This window comes from Eutrigla gurnardus (genome assembly GCF_963514095.1).
Source record: "Eutrigla gurnardus genome assembly, chromosome: 1".
Lineage (NCBI taxonomy): Eukaryota > Metazoa > Chordata > Actinopteri > Perciformes > Triglidae > Eutrigla > Eutrigla gurnardus.
The window spans coordinates 33,267,922-33,285,448 of record NC_139915.1 but is presented as its reverse complement, the minus strand read 5'-3'; the positions used below and the strand labels follow the sequence as shown (position 1 = coordinate 33,285,448).

Here is a 17,527-nt window from a genome sequence, read left to right as displayed (position 1 = left end):
TCATTGACAGTCAGGTGAAACTAGAACTTGACTAACGAAGGAGGAGTTTCACTCATCTCAGATGACCAATCAAACCGTATGTTTAGTTACCTGACAGGTGCTGTCTATGATTGTGAATGCTGCCAAACATATACAGTATATATATAAAGGTTGACCAGGACCAGTACCATTTCTGGCCAAGCAAATGAACAAGGGCAACTGCCTGCTCCATGAAGAAGAAGAGGAAGAGGAAGAGGAGTAAGGGTGCGTGGGGGTGGAATAGGGGGAAGAGGCCGAGTAGCACGAAGACACCATGTTGTCCCGGATGAAATTCGGGCCACAATTATAGACCATGTTGTCAACCACCGTCTCACAATGGTGGAGGCAGGTCGCAGAGTGCAGCCTAATGTGCCTCGCTCTACAGTCTCCTCCATCATCCAAACCTTTCACAGGGAAAACAGGTCTGTACTCATATCAGTCAATAATTGAATTATATGTTGTATACTGTAGGACTGGACACTGTGCATAAAGCAAGAAATGTGCATTTACCTATTCATTTAGTGTGTGTGTGTGTGTGTGTGTGTGTGTGTGTGTGTGTGTTATAGCCCTGCAGTAATGTACCTCAATGGGATACAGTAGTATTCCAGTCACTGCTCAGTGATGCATTAGAATAATGGTAAAAAGTAAAGCAACAATACAATTTCATTGGTAACTCATTCTGTAAGAAATACATAAGACATACATTACGAATGGAGTGTTGTCTTTTGAATTCTATGTTGAATGACAACCTGGCACGGGTGGCTACTCTTACCGTAAAATCCTATTTTTTTTTTCAGTTTTACACACAATTGTATTCTGTTAGCTAGACAAAAGAACGAGTACAGTAACCATTGTCAATGAAGGACTGGACTAAGACTTAGTGATGGACATGAGGGATATTTCAATGGTCCTCTGCCATAGTGACAAACCGTCTAAACATTTTGACTTGCAGTGGTTACACAATGCCAAAGGGATGATGCATTTTGGGGGCACTGACTATTTATATGAGAAAGGAATTTAGATTTTGACACATGAGCGAACTGTTTTGGGAGAGATATGAGCTTTTGCAGGTGAGCCATGGTGTTGTGCTGAACCATCCAGGTTATTTTGGCAAAAGCACCAAGAGTGTTGAGAACGTCCGGTCTGTTTCGAGAAATGAGCCAAAGCAATTGAGAAGGATCTTTTGTCTTTTGGGGGCACTGACTATTTATATGGGAAAGGAATTTAGTTTTGAAGCATGAGTGAACTGTTTTGGGAGAGATATGAGCTTTTGCAAGTGAACTATGGTGTTGTGCTGAACTGTAAGACTGTTTTGCCAAATGATCTTAGAGTTTTGAGAATGTAATTTCTGTTTCAAGAAATGAGCCAAACCAATGGAGAAAAACTGTAATTCCGATGAAATTCACTGGAATAAATATTGAAAATAAAATGAAAAAGGATAAAGTACTGCATTCACAACGCGTCTAAACATGAATCTTTTTTTTTTTAAATCGATCTTTGGAGTTGAAAAATCTATATTGTATTGGGGGGCAAAGTATCGCGATATATTGCTGTATCGATATTTTTACCCCAAATAAATATAATTAACTCAATGGTATAAGGGACTATGTTTCCTGGGTTTTGCTGCAGCCAGTGGATATACTTCCTTTTTCGGTGCACTCTGATTGTTCACAGTCTGATTAAGAACTTGAGAGATGACGTCTACAACCGGATTGTTTCACAAGTTTCAGGACCATCAGACACCCAGACAACTATATAACTGTTGATCTGACCAATATACTATCTGTCTTAGTTCCCGGACGGCAATCCTTCGTCCAGACAGCGAGTTTGTCACGAGGATTTGTTATTGATTTTTTTCAGGGAATTGCCGCTAATTCCCATAAAGATTGCATGTGTGGATAAGGGCCCTTTGTCACTGGCTGAGACAGTTCAAAACCTGCAGCAATCATCGATCGGGATAAATGTTGTTTGTGTGTGATAATTTGACGGGGAGGTAAAGAATGACAGATAGTCATCAGAAACAGGAGGAGAGAAAGGAGGCTGATTGAGAGCGTGACGGATGGCAACTCGGAGTCGGTGACGAATGATACAGTCTGAAATGGAGATTGCTTTCTGAGAACGACATTGTTGGGTCTAAACCGCTCAATACATCAGCAGCAGACAGAGCTGGAGGCCGCCACGTTGATTTACAGCGCTTGAACGCGGCGCTCTACCTGAGATTACATTGCTCTTCTTGTGTGTCATTACGGTACAAACTCCATGTAATGTGATGAAGGCGGGGATTCCTATTATCGCTGCTCATAATGTAAATCATATAAATGCTTTGGATTCCAGTTGGTGAGTTGTTGAATGTTTTACCTCTCTCCCCCTATTTCTGTGACTTCTTCTCTCCCTGTTACTCTGCAGTTGCTGGTGGACTACCAGGGTGGCCACTGACCCCCATTGATGTCACTATGAAAGAAATGCTGCTAAAGTTCCCTCTTGGATGCCCCCAGTATAGATAAAACATGAAGTGTCCTATAGGGTGACCTTCCAAAAGAGAAAACATATTAAAAAGTCTACTTGGATGCCCTCCCAGAAGAGAAAACATGATAAAGTTCCTTCTAGGGCGTCCTTCCAGTGGAGAAAACATGATAAAGTTCCTTCTAGGGCGTCCTTCCAGTGGAGAAAACATGATAAAGTTCCTTCTAGGGCGTCCTTCCAGTGGAGAAAACATGATAAAGTTCCTTCTAGGGCGTCCTCCCAGTGGAGAAAACATGATAAAGTTCCTTCTAGGGTGTCCTTCCAGTGGAGAAAACATGATAAAGTTCCTTCTAGGGCGTCCTTCGGGTGGAGAAAACATGATAAAGTTCCTTCTAGGGTGTCCTTCCAGTGGAGAAAACATGATAAAGTTCCTTCTAGGGTGTCCTCCCAGTGGAGAAAACATGATAAAGTTCCTTCTAGGGCGTCCTTCGGGTGGAGAAAACATGATAAAGTTCCTTCTAGGGTGTCCTTCCAGTGGAGAAAACATGATAAAGTTCCTTCTTGGGTGTCCTCCCAGTGGAGAAAACATGATAAAGTTCCTTCCAGGGTGTCCTTCCAGTGGAGAAAACATGATAAAGTTCCTTCTAGGGTGTCCTCCCAGTGGAGAAAACATGATAAAGTTCCTTCTAGGGCGTCCTCCCAGTGGAGAAAACATGATAAAGTTCCTTCTAGGGCGTCCTTCCAGTGGAGAAAACATGATAAAGTTCCTTCTAGGGCGTCCTTCCAGTGGAGAAAACATGATAAAGTTCCTTCTAGGGCGTCCTCCCAGTGGAGAAAACATGATAAAGTTCCTTCTAGGGCGTCCTTCGGGTGGAGAAAACATGATAAAGTTCCTTCTAGGGTGTCCTCCCAGTGGAGAAAACATGATAAAGTTCCTTCTAGGGTGTCCTTCCAGTGGAGAAAACATGATAAAGTTCCTTCTAGGGAGACCAACAGAGTACCACAAAGATGGTGGTTTGTGATATTTCGACAGTGCGTTACAATAGTGATCTCCTCAAGTAAGTAATTTTACCCTGATGTATTACTACTTTTACTTAAGTAATAGACCTGAATACTTCTTCCACCACTGGCATTTACATGAAGTGCTCCGACTGATGGATCGACAAATAAAGGGTTCTGCTTTATATAACTCAATATTCCGCTCAATATAGTGAAAAAGCAAAAGGTCAAACAAAATCATTTTCTACATTTTATTTTTATCGTCTTAAATGTTAAACTGGCAAAGTATCTCTCTCTCTCTCTCTCTCTCTCCAGTCCAACCGTGAAGATCAAATTCACATACAAGTACTGATGTCTCAGTACAGCAGAAACAGGAGGACGAGGAGAAACAGGAGGAAGAGGAGGCTGATATGGAGAAATTATACAGTGACTAGAAAAGGAGAGGCACTAATCATGGCAGCACAAGGCTGGGGTCTACCACACCAGACGGGACCCCAGGTACACATATATATATATATATATATATATATATATATATATATATCTCCTGTCACAGAGTGCCAACCTTTAGCTGGTGCAGGATTTGTACAATCCCAGAGTATGATCCACGTAGCAGCAGCATCCAGACTCAGCTGACCCTCATGCCTGGACCACGTTAGGGATCACATCGGCTCATGTTGGCGTCTAATGAAGCGGACAGAACGGCGGTGCAGTCGTGTGAATGGAGTCCGGTGAACTGTGGTAATGAGGCCCGAGGCGTCCCGCTGATGTAAACAATGGTTTCTACTGCGAGGTCAAAAGGGAATGTCACTCAAATCCCAGAGTTTGTGATTATTTATTTATGTATTGGCACAGCTATGTAACCGAAATGAGTCATGAACTCGCCAATTACCGCTAATTAGATGTAGTATGTGACACAATTCATCGGATTCAATAGTTTTCTCTAGGCGTACTAGTCAGAAATCCCCAGTGTGATGTGGATAATTAAAATAAAATCCTTATGTCACCAAACAGCAACCAAATAAACGTGGTTTAATCATGTTTATTTAAAAATATATATAGAAACAGGACCACTGGAGTAAACACACATACAGGAACAGTGTGGTACCTCACACTTCAATGCAACCCTGTTCACCTTCAACCCAAACCGGGAAATAAAACAAAACCACGCATCACAACAACACGTTACCATCATACATAACTGTACACGCTGTATCCAACTGGGTTCAAAAATCCTCTAAATAAAATGTCAACATCGTGTGGCTTCTCAGTGTTGTTGTTTTTTAATCAGTTCAGTTAAATAATGAAATAAAACATAATTATAACGGTTATGACAGGTACTGTAAATGGTCAAGTAGTCAGTCAGTCTCTGTAGCATTACTTAAAAAATCAAAAATCAAGCTGGAAAATAAGAATTAAAACATGGCTGCCACTAAATAACTTCAATGACGTCCTGTCCTACTTCTTTAACAAACTGAGTTCAATCCCAACCTTTAACAGAAACAATGCAATGGTTAATGAGAACATTTGTAACAACAACAAAAAAAAAAAAGAGAGAAAATTGTTAAAAATTGACATCTGACATCCAATAGTCACTTATGGCTGTAAAAACGTTCAAAATAAAGAAAGAATATTTCTATACATCATATTTAGGTATATGTTGTGTTTAATTGGTAAAATCCTAAATGCAAATCAATCATGTTTAGAGAAATTTAGTTACAGCATTAGTTTACCATCTGTTTACCAAATTCTGAACTCTGGTAACGTAACGGGTGATTATCAGGTTATTGGTTTGTTCCATGTGACCTTTGTCTCCCTGTAACTGAGCCAAGCCATGAAGTAAGGGGGGTTTGGACTGCACCAAGTCACACTAGTGAAATCACCAGATACGAAACCCACCACGACAGGAATGAACAAAGGGGGGAAATGTTTACACGCTACTTTAATATGACGTTGTTGTGACAAATAATCAGTACGATCCGTGGACTTTTATCCATCCTCTTGTTTTAATCGCTTGTTTTTATTAAAATGGCACATGCTCCGACTCCAGTCCCCTCACTGTGTTTCTGAGCTGCATTATTTTGGTGATGGACCACCAGATGTTTTCACTGACATTACGATACCAAAGTATTGTGTTTGATGATCTATGTCACGCAATGATTCCCAAGTCTGGGAAGACAGTCTGGTCCCGACACGGTCATCAGTCCCTTCAGTAGCTCCATGAAGTCGATGTCACTCCCTGTGTTTGCTCCCAGAAGCCCTTGCAGCAACTCGGCCGCTCTACGAGGAACCCTGCTGCTCGTCCTCAAACGGGAAGCTGAGCGCCGGAGGGAAGCCCTGATTCCGAGGCTGTTCGTCCAACAACATCAAATCCTCCACATCTCTCCCCTTGAACCTCCGTCTGCAGATCTTTACTGTCACTTTGCGCCCCTGAAAGACCTTCAGGGCCTCTTTGGAAGCCATGGCTTTGGCGGCGGACTCGTCGCGGCCGTATCCTGTCCCCATGTAAACAGTCTGGCAGCGGATCTCACACACGTGGCCTTCCTTCTGCGTGCGAGCCGCCGGGAGGCCAGCGATGTCCTTCAGCGGCACAAACACCGAGGTCAAGCTCTCTTTGCACGACTCCACGCAGCTACGGAGGATTTCAAAATGGTCCAAGTTGGGACCGAAGCCGCCCGCCGACACCAGCTTCCAGGCCACCGCCTTGTAGAGGCGGTTGAAGAAGGGCTGGCGCTCCGCCGGAGCCTGCGGAAGAGGTCCCGATTTCTGACTCACGGACCACGACGCCGCTCTGCCCGCGTGCTCATTAGCTCCGCATTTGGCTCTTTTCACAGAGCCGTCGGCATCACCCTCTGCAAAAGAAGACACGACAGGCAGGACAGTGATGGCTGCACAAAGAAAGACAATTTAATGAGGACTCCAGTCTCAGGTGTGGGTGTGGAAAGAAAGGCAACTATGTGGAGGCAATTACACCGAGACCCTGCTGTAAAGGAAAATATCACTGAGACACGTCGGTGGTCCACATAAAGACACACAAAATCCTTCCTCTGACAAAACTTATCCATAGCTCACTCACATCAATTATGAAGGCTATTCAAGGTGACCAGATCCTCTTAAATAACGTGTTTAAATCAGCTCAAATCCAAATAACAAAACAGCATTTTACCATAAGACAGATTTTCAGTTAATCATAAAACTCCTTCTGTCTGATAATAAACAGCAGTCTGCTTTATTATTTAAAAATAGTTCATTACCACCAGTGGAAGTCCGCTTTCCTCGGGCCAGAATTCCATCTTTGGTGGTTTTGTAAACCGGGGCATCCAAGACCACGATCCCCTCACCCATCTCCTTGATCTTGTCCATCACAGCCTGTGGATAGCTGAAAGGGGAGAACAGGTTTTTATCTCCTGCTTTCCCGCGTTTATTATTCTCTGCTCTGTCTTCTTCTTCTTCTTCTTGTTTAACGGCGGTGCCAACTATCGTTAAAGGTGCATTACCGCCGCCGACTATAATGGAGTGTGAACCAGAGTACTCTTCCCATTAACTAAGAAAAAAAGAAAGAAAATGTAATAAATAAAACATAGATAATATACACCAACATAAAATGAATAAATAAATCAATTAGATTCACTTCATTTATCCAGTTTCTCGTAAAAACTCAAGTACGGTCTTCCTTCTTAAGACTTATTGTCCTCCGAGACGTTTCTTCCTTAAACATTCCCTGTTTCTGATGTTCAGCTGTTTCTTCTCCTAAATTACAGTCACATGATCCTGACATGTTTCCCTATAAGGTGCATTGTACTATTCAAGCCTGTATGCCATAATCTCAGTCATGGCTACTTTGTTCTCTGGATTTCCTTATTTCCATTCTTTAACTTTATTTTGTACAGATGGCGTCCTCTCTGCTCATCCTCCCGTTTAGTGCCTGAGGGTTCAGGTCTGTCCCGCGGTCAAATCATGACGTACACGAGGGCTCGCTCGAGGACTTCTTGAGCCCTTCATGCTCACTTTCCCTAAGTCAGCTGACTTTGCCTGAGGGAATTACCCACAGTTCATAGCGTTGCGACGTGGGTTACCAGAAAGCCCGGAGGAATAAAAAAAAAAAAAGAAGGTAAACAAAGACGGACCTGGTTTAATGATCAACAGTTATTTTAATTTAGCTTAGAGAAGCCATCTTAAAACAAGTAAATAAATGATTTGACAGGTCTGGTCTGGGATGATACGAGTCTGGAAGACGTTCAGGCTGTAAAACATGTGATAGATAATATATTTAGTGTCATCAAAGTAAAGTGACATGCTGAGATCTGTCCTATTTCTACCATTTCAAGCCCTCACAGCCTCTCACACTCACCCATCTACCAGGTGAGGTCAGGTAAGTCCCCGAGGGGTCAGGGCTTTGACCTGAGGGGGGACACTGGGATGTGTCCTGGTTTTTACCTGCAGCCGAGGAACACGTGATTGGCCCAGACCATGGACATGGAGAGCAGTCTGTCCAGGCTGCTGCTGGGGACCCCGGGCTCCACCGTGGGGAAAGCCTCCATGTTCCTCAGGATGAACTCCCTCCGAGCCACCCACTGCTTGTTGGTCTCACAGTAGCTCCTGCAGGTGTCGACCCACTGGGCCAGGTGCGGGTTCTGGTCCAGGTACTCCGAAACCACGTCCCCTTCGCTTCTCTCCCCCGCCATCCCCCTGCAACAACGATACCTTAACTATAGTTGTGTTGACGTTTATATACACACACACACACACACACACACACACACACACACACACACACACACACACACACAGCTGGTGTTTTGCTTTTGTCGCTAACAAACAGTAGCGTCAGATAAATTAAGCTAATGTTGTTTTTTGTTTTACTTTTTGACTTTAGCAACTCACAGTTAAGTTTAGCCCAAACGGCTAGCCGAGTAACGACAACAAGCTCACGCTGGAAGCCACGCTGGCGACTAAAACACGCTATCACATGTAATACTGACACTAACGCGAGTCACGTGCTATCTGTAGTTCGTACAGTCTACATGTGAGGTACCGTTAATCATATTTAACTAGTAACTACGACATACCGAGCTGTCTCCGTTGCGAGGTGTTGCTAACTAGCTACATGACCGAGTGATGACGCAGGATTGACGCGTCGACGCTGCCTTTTTTCCCCCTTCTCCTTTTTTTGCGGGGGGAACTACATTTCCCATAAGCGCTCGAACTTTACTTTATATAAAAAAAACAACAGCGGATGCTTTATTTTTGTCTCGTAGCTCAGAATAACAATACACACTTTTGTGACATTAAAAAAAGCAACGACAAGCGACTCTGTTACGTTACACCCATGGTTACTGTTGGTTAGCAACCGCGCGTGCCCCCCAGAAGCCCCTCCCCTCCATGATGCTTTGCGTCGTTACGTAGTCAAGCTGCGACACAAGCGCGGGCGGCGGTCTGTTTGTGTTTTGGTTGCCGTTTTCCAAACTCCCGAAGAGATGCTCACGGCTGTATCTCACCGTTTAATCGATTAGAAACCGATCGATCAACATGATTCACGAGCTGCTGCTGGCGCTGAGCGGATATCCGGGGACCATCTTCACCTGGAACAAACGGACAGGTTTACAGGTACATTTACCCCGACGACACAGCGGTTCACTTTCAACGTGGACGTCATGGAGTTAGCTAGCTAGAATACGTTTTTACACCTTTTATTTAAAAAACAAAACACCGAGCCTCACCGAACACATAGACATTATATTACTTTATTGCTGGCGTTTAGTTTAACGTTTGTGCTAGCATAAATTATCTATCTATCTATCTATCTATCTATCTATCTATCTATCTATCTATCTATCTATCTATCTATCTAATATGCAAATGAAGAAACATATAAAAGTGAATAGTTGTTAAAAAAAATGGGGTAGAGATAATAAAGTAAAGCCTATAAATCGAGTTAATAATAAATGTGACATCTTACATACAAGCAGACATGGGAGGATGTAAAAAAACATCATTGAACATATTCAATATGTTAAACATCCTTTTTTTTTATGAAGAACAAATATTCTTAAATAAGTTCTCACTGCATAAATACATGATAACTAAATAAAAAATGTTTTTGTATCCTATATTTTAAAATAATTAACTTCAAGACACTTGTGACAATATTTACGAAATTCACCACGATCAATTATTGTGTTTTATCCCTACCCATACTTAAAATGCTCACATACAAACAACCCTACATGAATGTGTATATAGTTAACGTTTCACACGGTATTCCTTGACCTCATTCCTTGTTTTGGATCTGAAATAATGTTCCTCCGTTCCTCCCTCAGGTGTCCCAGGATCTGCCCTTCCTTCACCCCAGTGAGACCAGCGTCCTCAACCGGCTCTCCAAACTGGGCTCAGACTACATCCGTTTTACAGAGTTCATAGAGCTCCACACCGGCCATGTGCACCAACAGGTGAGTCGAGTCACCTCGATGCCATAGAACCATTTTAGAGACGCACACTTTACCTGAATACTAGCTGTTCAGTCAACGTCCGTATCAGGTCAGATCTTTACTTTTCGTTATGTTTCAGGAAGATATACAGAGTTTGTTGACTTCCCGATTCTCTGTTAATAAAAATGATAAATCATGCTTTTTTTTTATCTTCAGGAACATCACACGAACCAGCCCAACCAGACGGGACTTCATGGGATTTACTTGCGGGCTTTCTGCACAGGGCTGGACTCCACCCTGCAGCCGTACCGGCAGGCCCTGCTGGACCTCGAACAGGAGGTAAAACCACGTCGCACACATAAACCAACACATGGTGACGCTCGATGCTCATTTATCTTGTGTGTGTTTGTGTGTTTCAGTTCCTTGGAGATCCACATCTGACAATATCTCATGTGAATTATAAGCTTGATCAGGTAACGCACTGATTCAACTACGTAAGAGATTATTTTAAGATGTATTTAATGGAAAGTCTCTCTACATTTTGATGGATGTTTGTATTTTCCTTTCAGTTCCAGCTGCTGTTTCCGTCTGTGATGGTGGTAGTGGAGTCAATAAAATCACAGAAGGTAAGGATTGTTTATCCAAGTGTTTCACCCAGTGATGTAAGTCCAGTGTTGAGGACTAATTGGTCAACAAGAATATTATGACAGACCTCCACACATATTGGAGTCCTGGTTGAAATGCAAACCAGAACCCTTGTTGCACTTTTCAATCACATTTGATTTGCTATTGTTAAAGGGTCCAGCTCATCTCTCATTGTAATTCATACGAACCAAAAGAAGACACGTTATGTAAAAGCAGAGGAAGGACCGAGACTTACCTAATGGAGCAGCAGGATAACAGCAGTGACATCTGTGCTCCTTGTCTTGTCTTGTGTGTTCAGATCCACGGCTGTCAGATCCTGGAGACGGTCTACAAGCACAGTTGTGGGGGGCTTCCTCCCGTACGCATGGCCCTAGAAAAGTAAGTGGGCTCCCTTTCAGGGAAGACTTGAATCCACGTCAGGGTGAGCTCTGCTATATACTTGTCTAGCAGCTTGTTCTCCAGATGTTTAGATGTTAATCTCAGCTGTTTATAAGATGCATTTATTGACACTTCTTTTGATTGTGGAATCTCAGCTCCCAACCTGATTGGTTAACTGTTTGACTTTGTCACCACTGCATTTAATAAACGAAGGGCTACAGCGTTCATGTAACGCCTCAAACCTCCAGCAGTTCAACAATAAAAGGACTCAGCATTAAACTAGATCAACCTGTAGAACAAACAGGATAAAAGGTAGAAAAAATGGCTCCACGCTCAATATCTTCTGTTCTGGTGTTGGTTGCTGAAGTCAAGATTGATATCCCATTTCATAGCTGAACCTCATAATTCATATGTTGGAGTTTTACCAGGTGGAGCTTAGATATAGACGTCTTTGTGATGATGTGGTTTCCTACACGCTGCAGGATTCTGGCCGTGTGCCACGGTGTGATGTACAAGCAGCTGGCGGCCTGGATGCTGCACGGTCTGCTGCTGGACCAAAGCGAGGAGTTCTTCGTGAAGCAGGGGCCCAGCGCCGGAGGAGCCGCCGCCAACCAGGAGGAGGAGGAGGAGGACCTGGGGCTGGGAGGCCTGAGTGGGAAACAGCTCCGGGAACTGCAGGACCTGGTGAGAAGAAGACTCCGACGGGTCAGTATGTTGTACGGCCGAGGCGTCCCGCCTGACTCGTGTGTGTCGCGGTGCAGAGGCTGATCGAGGAGGAGAACATGCTCGCTCCGTCCCTGCAGCAGTTCTCCCTGCGGACGGAGATGCTGCCGTCCTACATCCCCATCCGAGTCGCAGAGAAGATCCTGTTCGTCGGGGAGTCCGTCCAGATGTTTGAGAACCACAACCACAGCCCGTCCAGAGCTGGTAGCGTATCTGTGAGCTCAGCACATTCTTGTATTTCCATCACAGAGAGGATGCGACCGGTGGTTTGTGTTCCCGCCAGGCTCCATCCTGAAGCACCAGGAGGACTCGTTTGCTGCCGAGCTGCACAGACTCAAGCAGCAGCCTCTGTTCAGCCTGGTGGATTTTGAGAACATGATCGACCGCATCAGGAGCACCGTGGCGGAGGTGAGCGTGGTTATGCTGCGTTCTTTGAACCCTGTTTCTCCACACTAACATGTGACGTCTCATCTCTGCAGCATCTCTGGACGCTGATGGTGGAGGAGTCGGATCTGCTGGAGCAGCTCAAGGTATTCAGACTGGGCTTCGTTGGGATTATGAGTCAGAGCAACACGTGTTGATGTTTGCTGTCTTCATCCAGATCATCAAGGACTTCTACCTGCTGGGTCGAGGCGAGCTCTACCAGGTGTTCATTGACCTGGCTCAGCACATGTTGAAGACGCCGCCCACAGCCGTCACCGAGCACGGTACCTTTACAGTTCACTAAGCTGACCTCAGGTCTGGGGAGTTTATGTGCTTACGCTGTTACTATTTCACAGAGCATTCACACTCCAACAACCACAAGGATGAGACTTAATATGATTATGATTAGGACTTTTTTCTACTCTTTAAAAAAATATAATAACATTACAAAAATATATATACTATACTATGACATTTCAGGTTATTTGAAGACATAAAATGACTGTTTATGACATTTTTAATTAAATATTTATGACATACAAAAATAAAACAATTATTATGTAATTTCTATGACCTTCTATATTATGACTTTTTTCAACTTTTTTATGATAAACTATAACATTACTTTTCTTTTACATATTAGTTTTTTTTTGTCATTCTATGACTTTCTATGAGATTTTTATGAAGTACTATACGATGACTATTTATGGCATTTTATAGCATACTGTATGGACTTTTTATAACATCTATTTTAATTAGATTTATTATTGTTTCTCTTAACCTGTTATAATACAACAGCAGCAGCGTGGCTCCATCTCCATCACAACGTTGTGTTTGTCTGCATCACGTCTGCAGTCGTCTTCAGTAGTTTCCATGAAACCGTGTGTTCTGGTCCACAGACGTGAACGTGGCCTTCCAGCAGGCCGCTCACAAGGTTCTCCTGGACGACGACAACCTGCTGCCTCTGCTGCACCTCACCGTCGACTACCAGGGCAAAGACAGCAAAGGTGTGCTGCAGAGCTTCCTGCATGTTCTCTGTTTGGATCCTGTTCAGGAACCTGAAGGAGGAAACCTCCTGATGATGATGATGATGGCCTCCTTTAGTCGGTGTTTGGCGCCATCCAGTGGTTTTATGGTCAAACTGCAACAAAATATAGAGAAAGCTCTTATGTAGTTTCTTTTGACTGAATTGCTGATTGAAAGCATCTTCTAGCTCGACATTTAATTAACTACATATTTGAGTAGCTGCAGCGTTTCTCTGGTTAACATCATGATACATTTAAATATATTGGGTTTATTGTTTTTGGACTGTTGATCAGACAAAACAATAAGAAAATGACACATAAGGCTCAAGGAATCTGTTTTAATTAAATTTTACATTTTTGTTCATACCCTGAATACAGGATAAGCGGTAGACAATGGATGGATGGATGGATGGATTTTTGTTCATATTATTTTGAAAAACAGTGGTAAAATGCTAGAATATCAAACAATTAGATTTTTTACCACAACATGCTCTACCTCCCCATGTCTACCTCCTAGGGGTTAGAAGGAAAGATGATTTTAAACTATCATTGCATCAGGATGCTCAATACTGGACAATTTGACTGACAAATCATGAATCGGGTACTTAAATGTGTCATAAGTATGTTTGCAGCCTTATTTCTAGATAACACACACTTAATTAATGGTTGTTGTCTCTTTTTGGTGTTTTTTCCCAGATGCGACAGGACCCCGAGACGGAGCCACGCCTCCACAAGAGACCTCGCCCCGTGAGGCCCCGCCCACAGGTTGGGCGGCTCTCGGCCTCACCTACAAGGTTCAGTGGCCGCTGCACATCCTCTTCACTCCCGCCATCTTGGAGAAGTGTGTGCCGGCGCTGACTGCGTTTCCTCAGTCGTCTCGTTCGTGTGTTTGTGTTGAGTACGGCTGCTGAGCGTCCTCTCCTCTGTGTGTGCAGGTACAACGTTGTGTTCAGGTACCTGCTGAGTGTGCGGCGGGTGCAGTCGCAGCTGCAGCATTGCTGGGCGTTACAAATGCAGAGGAAGCACCTCAAGTCCAGCCAGACGGACGCCGTTAAGTGGAGGCTACGCAACCACATGGCCTTCCTGATCGACAACCTGCAGTACTACTTACAGGTAAGAGTACAGGAGAGGAGGCATCAGGAGTCAGGGAGGGAGGTACTAGATAGGCAGATACTAGGTAGGGCTGTAGGTGGATACTAGGTAGGTAAGTAGATACTAGGTAGGTAGATACTAGGTAGGTAGGTAGGTAGATACTAGGTAGGTAGATACTAGGTAGGTAGGTAAATACTAGGTAGGTAAGTAGATACTAGGTAGGTAGGTAGGTAAATACTAGGTAGGTAGGTAGGTAGATACTAGGTAGGTAGGTAAATACTAGGTAGGTAGGTAGGTAGGTAAATACTAGGTAGGTAGGTAGGTAGGTAGATACTAGGTAGGTAGGTAAATACTAGGTAGGTAAATACTAGGTAGGTAGGTAGGTAGGTAAATACTAGGTAGGTAGGTAGGTAGGTAGATACTAGGTAGGTAGGTAAATACTAGGTAGGTAAATACTAGGTAGGTAGGTAGGTAGGTAAATACTAGGTAGGGCTGTAGGTGGATACTAGGTAGGTAAGTAGATACTAGGTAGGTAGATACTAGGTAGGTAGGTAGATACTAGGTAGGTAGATACTAGGTAGGTAGGTAAATACTAGGTAGGGCTGTAGGTGGATACTAGGTAGGTAAGTAGATACTAGGTAGGTAGATACTAGGTAGGTAGGTAAATTCTAGGTAGGTAGGTAGATACTAGGTAGGTAGGTAAATACTAGGTAGGTAGGTAGGTAGATACTAGGTAGGTAGGTAAATACTAGGTAGGTAGGTAAATACTAGGTAGGTAGGTAGGTAAATACTAGGTAGGTAGGTAGGTAGGTAGATACTAGGTAGGTAGGTAAATACTAGGTAGGTAGGTAGGTAAATACTAGGTAGGTAGGTAGGTAAATACTAGGTAGGGCTGTAGGTGGATACTAGGTAGGTAAGTAGATACTAGGTAGGTAGATACTAGGTAGGTAGGTAGGTAGATACTAGGTAGGTAGATACTAGGCAGGTAGGTAAATACTAGGTAGCGCTGTAGGTGGATACTAGGTAGGTAAGTAGATACTAGGTAGGTAGATACTAGGTAGGTAGGTAAATACTAGGTAGGTAAGTAGATACTAGGTAGGTAGGTAGGTAAATACTAGGTAGGTAGGTAGGTAGGTAAATACTAGGTAGGTAGGTAGATACTAGGTAGGTAGGTAGATACTAGGTAGGTAGGTAGGTAGGTAAATACTAGGTAGGTAGGTAGGTAGATACTAGGTAGGTAGGTAAATACTAGGTAGGTAGGTAGGTAAATACTAGGTAGGTAGGTAGGTAGGTAGGTAGGTAGGTAGGTAGATACTAGGTAGGTAGGTAAATACTAGGTAGGTAGGTAGGTAAATACTAGGTAGGTAGGTAGGTAGGTAGATACTAGGTAGGTAGGTAAATACTAGGTAGGTAGGTAAATACTAGGTAGTTAGGTAGGTAGGTAAATACTAGGTAGGTAGGTAAATACTAGGTAGGTAGGTAGGTAGGTAGATACTAGGTAGGTAGGTAGATACTAGGTAGGTAGGTAGATACTAGGTAGTTAGGTAGGTAGGTAAATACTAGGTAGGTAGGTAAATACTAGGTAGGTAGGTAGGTAGGTAGATACTAGGTAGGTAGGTAGATACTAGGTAGGTAGGTAGGTAAATACTAGGTAGGTAGGTAGGTAAATACTAGGTAGGTAGGTAGTTAGGTCGGTAGGTAGATACTAGGTAAGCAGGTAGGTAGATAGATGGGTGGGTAGGCCATGGGTGTCAGTATTTCACTACGTTTTTAGTAACGGCTACATCTTTATGTGACGGTTGCTCTCGTGTTATTGGAGGACTTGAACAATGTCTCAAAGACGATCATTAAAATTGTGCCTCTACTATTGTTGCCACTAACTTTAGGTCCAGATGTTAGGGCTAATGGTCCACATGTACTTATGTTGTTGCGTGTCTCCAGGTGGACGTGTTGGAGTCTCAGTTCTCACAGCTGCTTCAGCAGATCAACTCCACCAGAGACTTCGAGAGCATCAGACTGGCCCACGACCACTTCCTCAGCAACCTGCTGGCCCAGTCCTTCATCCTCCTGAAGCCGGTACGATCCCTGAGCCCATGTTTTCACTTTACAACCTACTATACTGGGACTTCTCCCCCACATACTATACTTATTTTCTTCATGAAAAAAGTCACAGTAGGCTATAGTATGTCAAAGAAAGTAATTGTATAGCGTGTTGAAAATTCATGAACATCGTTACCAAAGGTTTGCTATAAATCATAGTATATACATGTCGTAGGTCTTCCACTGTCTGAACGAGATCCTGGAGCTGTGTCAGACCTTCTGCTCGCTGGTCAGTCAGAGCGTGGCGTCGCTGGACGAGAGGGGAAGCGCTCAGCTGGACATCCTGGTCAAGGTGGAGTCTCCTTTCTGCCCATTCGCCTCCCGTCACAGTAGATACACATTTAGTAACAGACACGTTTTCCATCTCAGGGCTTCAGACGACAGTCTTCCCTTCTGTTTAAAATCCTGTCGAGCGTGAGGAACCATCAGATAAACTCCGACCTGGCTCAGCTGTTACTGCGACTGGACTACAACAAGTACTACACCCAGGCTGGAGGCACGCTGGGCAGGTAGGACGCTCAGTACGACCACGTCTTCTTCTTGGCTTGAAATTCTGATCGTTGCGTCTCAAATCTAAAAACTTGTTTCTTTTCAGTATTTAAGACGAGCTTAACGAATGAAGATCTAAGCTACACTGAACAGAAGAAACATCGGTCTCCTCGTTTCCTAAGCAAAGTTAACCTGCCTGTTAAATGACATTTAAAAGGTGTCGGATTTCACACACTCCCATTTTTTTTACATATGGATGGGATTTTTGTTTGTGGAGCTCACAGCGCTGAATAATTATTTTCTTTCCAGACACAGTAACAGATTTCAGTGGAACTATTTCTTCAGTAGAAAGTAGTTCCGGTGATGGCTGTTCAGTCAGAAGTGGCTCTTTTGTAATATTTAATTTCAGAACTGTCTATATGTTTAAAATTAAGGCATAGAACATTTTAAGGAAGTCTGTTTCTATGCTGAGAGTGAGATTTATACCACTAGCCGTTATGCTAAGCTAATGAGTGCTATGAAAGAGCTAGAAATCTAATAAGTACGTGTTTTTCCTTTGGAGTACTCGAGTAGTTTCCCTGCAACACTTTTACCGTAGTTCAAACTTATTTAACCCGATTGGTAACAGAATTATTGTTTAAATAATCAAACGTACCTCGGGATGTCGCTGTGAACTTTACAAACGAACCCCATTCACTGACTCTTTCAACCTCAGCAGGAAAGTGTCACGTCCTTGTATAAACT

General features: G+C 43.4%; 2 protein-coding genes across 3 annotated transcripts; one reads left to right on the top strand and one right to left on the bottom strand.

The window, feature by feature from the left end:
- Positions 1 to 4,942: 4,942 nt before the first annotated feature.
- On the bottom strand, positions 4,943 to 8,634 carry cdkn2aip (CDKN2A interacting protein). 2 transcript variants are annotated; one of them, XM_084005925.1, is made up of 4 exons: positions 8,550 to 8,634; positions 7,918 to 8,169; positions 6,735 to 6,859; positions 4,943 to 6,332 (listed from the first exon to the last, which is right to left on the bottom strand). In XM_084005925.1, the coding sequence occupies exons 2-4, from the start codon at positions 8,163 to 8,165 to the stop codon at positions 5,761 to 5,763; spliced, it is 945 nt and encodes a 314-aa protein (XP_083862051.1). In that variant the 5' UTR covers positions 8,166 to 8,169; positions 8,550 to 8,634; the 3' UTR covers positions 4,943 to 5,760. The 2 variants fall into 2 exon arrangements, with proteins under 2 accessions (XP_083862051.1, XP_083862052.1); XM_084005926.1 differs by lacking the exon at positions 8,550 to 8,634 and adding an exon at positions 8,365 to 8,470.
- Positions 8,635 to 8,901: 267 nt separating this feature from the next.
- tubgcp4 (tubulin gamma complex component 4) lies at positions 8,902 to 17,518 on the top strand. Its single transcript, XM_084011565.1, has 18 exons — positions 8,902 to 9,087; positions 9,801 to 9,929; positions 10,125 to 10,247; positions 10,328 to 10,381; positions 10,478 to 10,534; positions 10,852 to 10,931; positions 11,414 to 11,615; positions 11,693 to 11,858; positions 11,938 to 12,062; positions 12,134 to 12,184; positions 12,256 to 12,361; positions 12,977 to 13,084; positions 13,799 to 13,943; positions 14,038 to 14,215; positions 16,136 to 16,270; positions 16,470 to 16,586; positions 16,664 to 16,803; positions 16,890 to 17,518. Exons 1-18 carry the CDS (start codon positions 9,010 to 9,012, stop codon positions 16,894 to 16,896), a joined length of 2,001 nt encoding a protein of 666 aa, XP_083867691.1. The 5' UTR covers positions 8,902 to 9,009; the 3' UTR covers positions 16,897 to 17,518.
- The last annotated feature ends 9 nt before the right edge of the window (positions 17,519 to 17,527 follow it).

Excerpts from the sequence above, each read along its gene's own strand:
- cdkn2aip (XM_084005925.1), bottom strand. The coding sequence starts at position 8,165 with ATGGCGGGGGAGAGAAGCGAAGGGGACGTGGTTTCGGAGTACCTGGAC. Across the intron at positions 6,860-7,917 it reads CACGTGTTCCTCGGCTGCAG|CTATCCACAGGCTGTGATGG; the intron begins GTAAAAACCAGG and ends CTCCCCTTTCAG. Across the intron at positions 6,333-6,734 it reads AAAGCGGACTTCCACTGGTG|AGGGTGATGCCGACGGCTCT; the intron begins GTAATGAACTAT and ends CTTCTTTTGCAG.
- tubgcp4 (XM_084011565.1), top strand. The coding sequence starts at position 9,010 with ATGATTCACGAGCTGCTGCTGGCGCTGAGCGGATATCCGGGGACCATC. Across the intron at positions 12,063-12,133 it reads TCAGGAGCACCGTGGCGGAG|CATCTCTGGACGCTGATGGT; the intron begins GTGAGCGTGGTT and ends TCATCTCTGCAG. Across the intron at positions 16,587-16,663 it reads AGCTGGACATCCTGGTCAAG|GGCTTCAGACGACAGTCTTC; the intron begins GTGGAGTCTCCT and ends TTTCCATCTCAG.